Source organism: Aulonocara sp. 'chitande type north' Nkhata Bay, linkage group LG22, assembly GCF_057382095.1.
Source record: "Aulonocara sp. 'chitande type north' Nkhata Bay isolate Kocher_YH1m ecotype deep benthic linkage group LG22, A_spYH_male_GT1.1, whole genome shotgun sequence".
Classification (NCBI taxonomy): domain Eukaryota; kingdom Metazoa; phylum Chordata; class Actinopteri; order Cichliformes; family Cichlidae; genus Aulonocara; species Aulonocara sp. 'chitande type north' Nkhata Bay.
Window position 1 is genome coordinate 497810 of NC_141364.1, and position 10808 is coordinate 508617.

Sequence of the window (10808 nt, forward strand, 5' to 3'; positions counted from 1 at the left end):
CTTCCAAGAAATGATTGACATTTGCATTAGAGCGTTACCGCGGAGACCAGTGATGGAGTGTTTGTGCTGAGTTTGGACATGTGCCAGTAAAGCTGTGTTGAATCTGTGTGCAGCCTCTGATGAGGGAGGTGGTGGAGAACAAGGTGGAGATCACCAAACAGGAGGCGCGGGAGCTGGTGGAGCGGTGCCTCAAGGTGTTGTACTACAGAGATGCTCGCTCCTACAACAGAGTAAGTCGCACCGCCGCGCACACTCAGGTGTACTGGACGCCATCCGGAGAAAGTAACAATTTTATTTCTGTTTCATTTCAGCACGAGATCGCTATCGTCACCGAAGAGGGCGTGGAGATCCTCAGACCCCTGTCTTCTGAAACCAACTGGGACATAGCCCACATGGTCAGGTAGGGTCAAAGGTCAGAAGACGAGGAAGAGTTAGGGATTTTTCCTCCAAGTTTAAAAACTGTTTCTGAGAGTAACCACCACCAATATGTCGATAGCATAACCAAGCAGAACACCTGACTTCACTGTAATGAAAATGTTGATCAGATACAAACAAAGCTTTATTTACAATCTGTAGATGTGACTGACATTTTTCTTCATGTTTCTCTGCAGCGGGTTTGAATGAAGAGAAGTGGCAGCGGTCTCAGCATCACTAACAAACCCTTCTCCTCCTGTTTGCTCCAGTTTACTCTGTACTTTCTCTTTTGTATGATGGAAAATAAATGTAAGAAATAAAGAGAGCTGTTTTCCTTGGTTTATTTGTCATCTGCAGATTATTGAAGATTATCTTCAGATGAAACAGTTAAATTTGTCCTCAGTAAAAGTAGAATCACTGATTTATATCAGCTGTTCCACAGATTTTTACTACTGCACGTTGGTTTAAAGAGTTTAATTTATTTTAACCTCCTAAGACCCGAACTCTTCCACAGCAGCATTTTTAATATCTCTTTGAAATTTGGGCTGATTGGGACCCGATGAATGTAAAAACAAAGAATTACCAGCTTTTTTTAAAACCTAATTTTTGTTTCTAAGAAAAATGAGAGCCACATATGAGGATATTTGTTTAAAATGTTGATAGAACACAAGCAGTATAATGTCCTTGTAAGTGGATATGTAGAGGAAAATTGAGTATTTTGGTCTAAATAACCCAAAATGTGATGTCCACATATGTGGACGCCAGGTTCTAAAGAGGTTAATGGGGGTTTTGTTTTTTTACTTTTTGGAATTAGTCTTTTATCCACATTAAAAGTCTTGGGGTTTGTAGGGAAAAAGCATTATTTACTCTAAGAAATTTGAGATCGTGTAAATATTTTAACCACATCCTTTATGTGGTTAATGAGAATTCAGTTATTATAAAATGCTCAGACTGGAGAACCTGAGCTCCCTGAGCTCGTCTTGCATCTGGAGGTGTATATGTCTGTGATGGTTGGGACACTGCCTCCTTCACCACCCTGTGTAGAGCTTTCCTCTCTGCCTCAGTGCAGTTTCTGTGCCACACGTTGATGCCAGAGCACAGAACACTCTCCACCGCACATCTGTAAAAGGAGATTCCCACACATCTCATCTGCCTCAGGAAGTAGAGCCTCTGGTGAGCCTTCCTGATCAGGCTGGAAGTGTTTTTCCAGGTAAGGTTGCTATCTAGGTACGCACCCAGGTACTTGTAGCTGGGTACTACTTAGAGTGCAGATCCTCCAACGTGCAGGGGTGTGTGTGTGTGTGTGTCTTCCCCTCCTCAAGTCCACAATCTTCTCCTTCGTCTTCTTGTCATTTAAGCAGAGATTGTTTTTCCTGCACCAGTCCTCCAAGTGTTCCACCTCCTTCCTGTAGCCGGTCTCATTGTTTCTGAAGCAACCAACCACAGCTGTGTCGTCTGCAAACTTTACAACATGACAGCCTGGATGGTTGGGTGAGCAGTCATATGTAAGCAGCGTGAACAAAGCTTTATTTGCAATCTGTAGATGTGACTAATGTTTGTGTTCATGTTTCTCTGCAGCGCGTTTGAATGAAGACGAGAGGCAGGGGTTTCAGCATCACTAACAAACCTTTCTCTTCCTGTCTGTTCCTGTTTACTCTGTGTACTTTCTCTTTTGTATGATGGAAAATTCATGTGACAAAATAAAGAGCTGTTTTCCTTGAAGATTAAACAGCTAAATATGTCCTCAGTAAAAGTAGAATCACTGATTTGCATCAGCTGTTCAACATAGTTTTACCATAGCATGGCATTTGAATGGTTGACTTTATTCTAATGTGTTTTTTTTAATTAATCTTTTATCCACAATAAAATTCTTGGGTTTGTAGGCAAAAAAACAGATTTTTTACCCTAAGAAATTTGAGATAATATTTAACCATATCCTTTATGTGGTTAATGAGAATTCCGTTTATTAATATTAGATGATCATTTCAGACTGGAGAACCTGAGCTCCCTGCTTCTTCCTAACATTTCTACATGCATGTCAATTTTACGTTTTGTCTGAGCCGGTTTCGCTTTCGCTGTTGCTATGCAGAATTCGACAGAAGAATTCGTCTATTTTGTAACTGGGCAGACCAGGAAAAGGCGTCCAATCAAATTAATTCCTGTTCTAAAAACATTTCTACTCGACGAATAGGATTAAACCCGCTTTTGGTGTCTGGGTAGATTTTTGAGAACTGACCAATGGGAATAGACGCTGGGTTTGTAGTCAGTGTGGAGCTTTTGGTATCTTGTGGCTACACAAGCCAGCAAGTACCAACAACCGGATTTGGTGTGTGGTAGTAACAGGTAAATGAACTTTTTTTTAAATTATTTGAATATATATGAGTGCCTGTGTATAAATACACAAACAATACACACATGCTTTCAATTGTGTAATTTAAGTGATCTAGTAGCTCTGCTTTGGAAGTTCAGTTCATGCTAGAAATGTTTTTCGGAGTTTGTACGTGTTTTGTCTCTAGGGGCCACCGCATATATTTATATATAAACATACCGGTATATAAATAAAACCACTTTGTTTTACGTTAGTAATTCTTTTTGTGCATAATTTTATATTATTGTTAATAATAAATTAATTAAAGCAACAAAACAACCTGAAGAGCCGGTTCGGAGCCGAAAGAGCCGGCTCTTTTTAGTGAGCCGAACCGAAAGAGCCGGATCTCTAAAAAGAGCCGGAAATCCCATCACTAATATGTTCAGCTGGGCTCGTGCGTGTGTATGTGCCTGGGCAGCAGTGATACCTCAGGGCCCGCTGGATCCCAACACTGGACTGCAGCAGGACTGTGAACTGCATTGAGAGCCACACCTGCCTGATGTCCTAGTAACTAATTGTTGATTTTTAGGCCAAAGCTGATCAAATTAGTTCTTAAACTGTTTCCTCAACACAGTTAGTGTCTCATCATATTTTATTAAACATGGTTAGTTCTGCTGGAAAGCTATGGGAGTCTGTGGGGACTGACCCTATGCTGGCCCCTCTGCTGAACTTCAGAGGAACTGCAGGTGGGCAGGCTGGTTTTAAATGTGTCTGTCCATGTACATTATTGGTGGGGGGGGGGTCCGCGTGCAGTCTTCCAAGATCCTGACTGCACATTGTTGAGCGTGGATGACACAATTTGATCGGTTGACAAGTGGGCCGGAATACACACAGCAGAGTTTGTTGAGAAGAGAACTGCAGACAAACCCTGCAAAGATTTAAAAAAAAATGAATAAAGAGCTCGCTGCAGGCAGACGGCAGGCCCCAGACTGGACAGCATCCACAAAGCTGGCTTCAGTTGCTGCTTTTGTCCTTACAGTGTGCGTTTTCCTGTGTGTCTCTCTCAGATGGTGTTTCACAGCATTGGTTAGTTGGTCCTGATGTCCGAGGACCAGTGTCACCAACGGGCCGAGGCCTCCCGGAGGGGCCAGGGCGGTCTGGAGACAGGGGAGGGTGACACTGAGCCCAGCATGCTGCTGCAGAAACTGAAGAGCAACATCTCGTAAGTCTGAGTGAGGGCAATGAAGCAGGAAGTGTTTGTGTGTGAAAATGGGGATTAGAATTTCTGAAGCTCTGACGTCCCTGTGTGGTGTTCGTGATGGATCTGATCAGCATGTCCTCTGTCCTCTTACAGGAAACACGTTCAGACCAAAGTAGAGCAGATCCTGGTAAGAAACTTGATGTGAGGTTAAAGTCTGGTTTGGTGCTCACCTCAGGTCTGGTTCATTCACTGTGGGGTTTTTTTCAACAGCAAGATGTTCAGCGTTTCTCTGACAATGACAAGTTGTACCTGTACCTGCAGCTGCCCTCTGGACCGAGTTCTGGAGACAAAAGGTGACGTTGCTTCTCCATTTTGCTCCTTTGTTTTTTATCCTGATAGTTTGTGATTTGTCGTTTTTCTGTCAGAAACGGTGAACCTCTGTAAATCTTGAATTTGTGTTCTCAGCGGCAGCGATTCGAGTTCATTTAACACGGCCGACCAGCTTCACACCTGTAACTGGATCCGCAGTCACCTGGAGGAGCATTCAGACACCTGCCTGCCCAAACAGGACGTCTACGAGACCTACAAGTCAGAAATCACACACACGCACAGTGACCCTGTAACAAGGGTGGTTTGACATAGATCTGGTTGCCATGGCGCTCCGATGCTTTCCTGACTGTGCGTCTGTCTGTCCTGCAGGAGGTACTGTGAGAACCTGCAGCAGCGTCCTCTGAGCGCCGCCAACTTTGGGAAGATCATCAGAGACATTTTTCCCAACATCAAAGCGAGACGGCTCGGAGGCCGAGGACAGTCCAAATATCCTTTCAGATTAAAAGTGCAGAAAACCCGAACCCAGTCTAAGGTCAGGAATGCCAGGAGTAACCTTTAGCCTTCCTTAACCCGCTGAAACGTACTGTTACAGCGGCATCAGGAGGAAGACGGTCCTCAACATGCCTCTGCTGCCCAACCTCGACCTGAAGAATGACCCCATGTAAGTGTTGCTGCAGAGCTGCTTCAGTCACCGACTGCTGCATCCTCGATGCATGAAGGAGCGTTTCCTTCCTCCCTGCAGCTGTCAGACTGTACAATCAGAACTGCTCCCAACAAGCATAGATCTTTACATCAGCGCTGTAACTGCACTAATCAACCGAACAACTGCTACTGTTATAGGTGCATATTACTTTTCTCAGCTTATATACGCTAACTTTTTGGAAGTTACACGTTTACTTTTTAATGCACAGGTACAATCACACAATCTGCACTTTTCTAATTATTCTAAATATTCTTAAATCTTTAAACATCTTTCAGTATCCTGCTCTGTTTGCCACTTATCTGTACTTTAGTTTTAATAACTGTACAGGACTCTGCTTTGGTAACTATTGTCCATGATGTAAATATGTTAAAGTTGTGTTTCTCACCTGTGTCCTGTTCTTTTTGTATATGTGTGTTTTTGCTACTGTTACAACCAAATTTCCCCTTGTGGGACAATTAAAGGATTATTCTATGCAAACTGCCATGATCATTGATCAATGATCATTGAATGGTTATGAGTACCATCACAGTGGGCTGTATTTTTGCAGGCACTAAATGACCAGATGAAAGACCAGTGAACCTGCTTCTTTTGAGGAATTAACCTCCCTTACTTTCACGATTGACAACTGCAAAGGGAAGCTGAAAAGAACTACAAGGCCCATAAGGCACCTAGTTCACCTCTGTTGTCCGTCCCCACACCGCCCACTCTTCTCTTCAGCCACCAGTGGAGCCCATGCAGAGTCGGTGCTTGCGGTTGACCCTGAAGGAGAGGAAAAGGCGTTTGAGCCCATTGTTTTACTGCACCGCTCAGGGCATTTTCTCGCTTGTCCTACTGGTCATTCTTTTTCCACAACATGGCAAAACTTGTTTCAGATCACTTGAACAGTACAGATAAATACCTTCTGAAAGTTATGTCAGCAGCCAACAAAAAAGCCATCACAAAGTGCTGGCTTCAGAAATGCCCCTTAACAGGCATTTTATTTATTTTTGTTATGAAACAGTTACATGCATTAGAGCAAATGACATGTGCTATAAGGCTCCAAAGGACCCAGGAAGAAAATGTGGGAGAAATGGTGTTATCGTTTGGCTCTTGAAGCAGACTAGGTGAGATTGTACAGTTGGATCATACAATTTTGCTTCTAACTTTTACTGCAAAAGTAACTATTGTACTTGATTTTGTTAATAATCATCCCATGACCTCTTGTTCCTTCCTTTTCGGCGTGTATGTTCGTGTTTGTATGTTTACAGTTTTAAAAAAAAAGGTCAGATATCTCACCTCCTTCAGCTTACCAACCTGGCAAACCTCCCTCTCTGGAACCTTGGCTCGTCACCGTCTCCTATACTCAGTAAGGTTTTGTGCTTCAGAAATAGCATTCTCTTGAGTCTGTATTTGTTGCAGTTTAGTATTTCTAAATTATTCTGAATTTCATCTCAAAAGTTGGCTGCGTCCACAATTATTTTCCTTTTCACATTTAGAATCTGAATCTACTTCACATTTTTTCATACTTGGGAAAGACAGATGTTGAAGTATTTATCTCTGCCACTGTGTGTTATTAAATCAGAGCAGAGATAAGCTATTTAAAGATATTCTTTTTCATTATCTTCAAATTAAAGGTAAATCAGCAACAGCACAATCAGAATGAGGCAGCAACACAGGAAACACCAGTAAACTGCTGGTTTTTTAATTGTTTTTTCTTTTATTATAATTTTAAGAAATTATTCCAGTTAAAATTTATGGTTTTAGAATATTTTAAGACTTTAGTTCAGGTTCACTACTGACGCGCTGTGTTGTTTCCTCCCGTTAGTAGGCGGCGGTAAAACGCCATCCTGTGACATCAAACCGGCTAATCGCCTAAAAGAAGGGCCGTTGTCGTCACTTCCGGCAGTATCTAACATGGAGTCTGGTAGAATGAAGTTGAGTCTGTGGGAGGACGGTCCGAAGCCGGGACACTTTTACTCCTTCCCCGGGAGCAGCAGTAGCGGGGCAGGCACAGCTTGTGGACCGGTCCGACACACACTGTGAGTGAGCCGCGGTCCTGCTCCGGGGCCGGTCCCGGTGCCGGGGTTTCGGTTTGAGTGCTGCATCATCATGGAGGAGGCTAGCTAATGCTAAGCTAACTGCCGGGTTACACTGATTTAAACGCTGGGTATTCTCCGTCCTTTCCGCTGAGTAACGTCAGCGCCGACGGGAGACCCGCGGGTCACACCTGAGTCCGCCTGAACTCTCGTGCGGTGTTTCAACAACAGGTTTGGTTGAGTTGGGTGGACCCGTTCCTCGAGCAGCTTCACTGCTGTTTGCTGGCACTAGCGCCATCTTGGGACGTGCACTCAGAGTTAACAGGGTTAAAATTGTGACCCAGGCAGCAATACTCGAGGACAGGCGTCAGTGATCTGTCACTGCAGTGTGGAGGTTTACGGGAAATACAGCCAGGCTTGTCCATGCAGAGCTTTCAGCATCCTGAGGGTGCGTCTGCCTACGTCACCATGGTAACGGGTGGGTGACTGAGAGCAGACCCGTTATCCACAGGGCGCAATTTACTGTTTATCAACAGAGTGATGCTTTAGAAACTAACCAATCAGAGTGGCTACAGGCGAATGAACTACTGCTCCCATGAGAATGACCTCTGACCTCCTTTAGCCAAGTCCTTTCTGTTCAGATCATACTGTGTGTGTGTATTATCACTTCCAAGGTAACTGTGCCCTCCACCAATCAGACGTTTAAGCAGAGGATTGTGGGTAGCATAGTTATTTTCTGTTACATGTAGGCGTGTTCCTGGCAACTAGTTTCTTAGCTGAGTAAAAGAGGAGAAAGATTAGGCTAGTCTAAAAGTAAGAATCACTTCGATAGCAAGTTAAAATTGACGACCATTAACTGGACAAAGGCAGAATCATGCTGCTTAACTGTGTGACACCTTTCATCGTGCATTGTGAAATATATAAGTTCACAATGTATGTGTGTTAGAATATATATATCTATACACACACACAGTCCAGACAACGAAGAAACATGCGTGTTGTTTGTGTGTTGTGCCGTGCATTAGTAACGATGCACACTGTTCAAAAATTCATGACAACCACTTCAATAAAAGTTCTACATCTAAAATATCGAGACAGTAAAGCATCTAGGTATTTTCTTCTGCTTAGTTGAAGTCGAGCCACGGGGCAATGGCCCCAGCTTATCTGGGGGAACATCGAGGCATGCCAGGGCCAGCTGAGATGTCCTCTCAGTAGGACATGATCTCTGCCCTCTGGGTTTTCACATGTTCCATCGCACAGGCTAATTACACCACCATTGGACTTGTTTAAAGTAACTGTGCCCCGTCCTCCTTCCACAGGAACCCGATGGTTACAGGAACGTCGGTACTTGGTGTGAAATTCACTGGCGGGGTGGTGATCGCCGCAGACATGCTGGGCTCGTATGGCTCTCTGGCTCGCTTCAGGAACATCTCCCGCCTCATGAAGGTGATGCCACCACCAGCAGAGGTCAGCTGACCGACTGCTTGTTTCAGCAACTTTAATATTGGTGTTTCCTCCACAGGTGAACAACAGCACCATCCTGGGAGCCTCGGGCGACTACGCCGACTACCAACACCTGAAACAGGTCATCGAGCAGATGGTGTAAGCGCGTGCACACACACACGTATGTGCACACTCACATACACACACTTGTACATCCCCCTTCCCATCTCACTGGTGTCGTTTTCCGTCAGTATCGATGAGGAGTTGCTAGGTGACGGGCACAGCTACAGCCCAAAGGCCGTGCACTCGTGGCTCACCCGCGTCATGTACAACCGCCGCAGCCGCATGAACCCACTGTGGAATACCGTAGTCATCGGTGGCTTCTACAACGGGGAGAGGTGAGACTCTGGGTGGGGGGGTGGTTGGGGTCAGACCAGTCAAGCTGCATTCGTATTTGTTACCGCCTGTTTTTTAGTTCTAGGTCAGTTTTGTTTCTTTAATGTTTTATGTTTTTGGTGCTCATGGATACGGCGGTTTTTAAAAAAAAAAGAAAGAAGTATATAACTCCCACGATGCATTTCAGCATGTTTACCTGTTAGAGGTGAACCTGAAATGGGAAGTAGCTCTTCTCTCACCAGGTTGCCGCCTTCCTTCTCTCCAGTTTCCTAGGTTACGTGGATAAACTGGGCGTGGCTTATGAGGCTCCCACAGTGGCTACAGGCTTTGGTGCATACTTGGCTCAGGTGAGTTTCAGCTGTAACGCTCTGCTGGCTTTAGAAGGTTAATCATGTCTAAAGGTTTTTAAGGTGTGGTCATACAGCTGACTAACAGTTGAGGCATTAGAGCGTTACCGCGGAGACCAGTGATGGAGTGTTTGTGCTGAGTTTGGACATGTGCCAGTAAAGCTGTGTTGAATCTGTGTGCAGCCTCTGATGAGGGAGGTGGTGGAGAACAAGGTGGAGATCACCAAACAGGAGGCACGGGAGCTGGTGGAGCGGTGCCTCAAGGTGTTGTACTACAGAGATGCTCGCTCCTACAACAGAGTAAGTCGCACCGCCGCGCACACTCAGGTGTACTGGACGCCATCCGGAGAAAGTAACAATTTTATTTCTGTTTCATTTCAGCACGAGATCGCTATCGTCACCGAAGAGGGCGTGGAGATCCTCGGACCCCTGTCTTCTGAAACCAACTGGGACATAGCCCACATGGTCAGGTAGGGTCAAAGGTCAGAAGACGAGGAAGAGTTAGGGATTTTTCCTCCAAGTTTAAAAACTGTTTCTGAGAGTAACCACCACCAATATGTCGATAGCATAACCAAGCAGAACACCTGACTTCACTGTAATGAAAATGTTGATCAGATACAAACAAAGCTTTATTTACAATCTGTAGATGTGACTGACATTTTTCTTCATGTTTCTCTGCAGCGGGTTTGAATGAAGAGAAGTGGCAGCGGTCTCAGCATCACTAACAAACCCTTCTCCTCCTGTTTGCTCCAGTTTACTCTGTACTTTCTCTTTTGTATGATGGAAAATAAATGTAAGAAATAAAGAGAGCTGTTTTCCTTGGTTTATTTGTCATCTGCAGATTATTGAAGATTATCTTCAGATGAAACAGTTAAATTTGTCCTCAGTAAAAGTAGAATCACTGATTTATATCAGCTGTTCCACAGATTTTTACTACTGCACGTTGGTTTAAAGAGTTTAATTTATTTTAACCTCCTAAGACCCGAACTCTTCCACAGCAGCATTTTTAATATCTCTTTGAAATTTGGGCTGATTGGGACCCGATGAATGTAAAAACAAAGAATTACCAGATTTTTTAAAACCTAATTTTTGTTTCTAAGAAAAATGAGAGCCACATATGAGGATATTTGTTTAAAATGTTGATAGAACACAAGCAGTATAATGTCCTTGTAAGTGGATATGTAGAGGAAAATTGAGTATTTTGGTCTAAATAACCCAAAATGTGATGTCCACATATGTGGACGCCAGGTCCTAGGAAGTTAATGGGGAAGGGCAAAAGACAAAAACCAACAGAACGGGCAGAGAAAAAAAAATGCATATATCAATCACCTGGATCACCTGCTGAGAAAGAAAAAAGAAAACAAGCAGAAGAGAACAAGAGTAATAGAATAAACAACATCACAATGATATATGGGAATATGACAGTAAATACTAAATGTTAAACATTATTGTGCAGCACATAAGATCAACAGAACACAGTGTGCTTTGAGGTAGGAGCCAAAAAGGGTGTAGTTTGTGGGTGTGATCACCCGTGTGTACACCTGTGAGCATGGACGCGCTTGTTTTTTGTTTTTTAAAAGGTTCCTTCATGTAATAATCTGCTAGAGGGTGTGGGGGGGCCACAGCCCCGTCCTCCAGGGCGTGAAGCAGG

General features: G+C 44.0%; 2 protein-coding genes and 1 long non-coding RNA gene across 5 annotated transcripts; all 3 read left to right on the forward strand.

Annotated features, from left to right (window-relative positions):
* Positions 1-110: 110 nt before the first annotated feature.
* On the forward strand, positions 111-753 carry LOC147303091 (uncharacterized). The gene is made up of 3 exons (XR_015126967.1): positions 111-230; positions 312-400; positions 612-753. It is a non-coding gene; the product is annotated as an uncharacterized LOC147303091 (long non-coding RNA).
* Positions 754-3238: 2485 nt separating this feature from the next.
* Positions 3239-5384, forward strand: LOC147303092 (DNA-binding protein RFX5-like). 3 transcript variants are annotated; one of them, XM_086280692.1, is made up of 7 exons: positions 3239-3289; positions 3790-3944; positions 4077-4110; positions 4194-4276; positions 4389-4511; positions 4623-4739; positions 4834-5384. In XM_086280692.1, exons 2-7 carry the CDS (start codon positions 3823-3825, stop codon positions 4916-4918), a joined length of 564 nt encoding a protein of 187 aa, XP_086136818.1. In that variant the 5' UTR covers positions 3239-3289; positions 3790-3822; the 3' UTR covers positions 4919-5384. The 3 variants fall into 3 exon arrangements, with proteins under 3 accessions (XP_086136818.1, XP_086136817.1, XP_086136816.1); XM_086280691.1 differs by lacking the exon at positions 3239-3289 and adding an exon at positions 3338-3468; XM_086280690.1 differs by lacking the exon at positions 3239-3289 and having other exon boundaries at positions 3680-3944.
* Positions 5385-6813: 1429 nt separating this feature from the next.
* On the forward strand, positions 6814-9980 carry psmb4 (proteasome 20S subunit beta 4). Its single transcript, XM_086280689.1, has 8 exons — positions 6814-6974; positions 8291-8417; positions 8494-8573; positions 8666-8812; positions 9076-9157; positions 9341-9457; positions 9539-9627; positions 9839-9980. Exons 1-8 carry the CDS (start codon positions 6850-6852, stop codon positions 9849-9851), a joined length of 780 nt encoding a protein of 259 aa, XP_086136815.1. The 5' UTR covers positions 6814-6849; the 3' UTR covers positions 9852-9980.
* Positions 9981-10808: the final 828 nt, after the last annotated feature.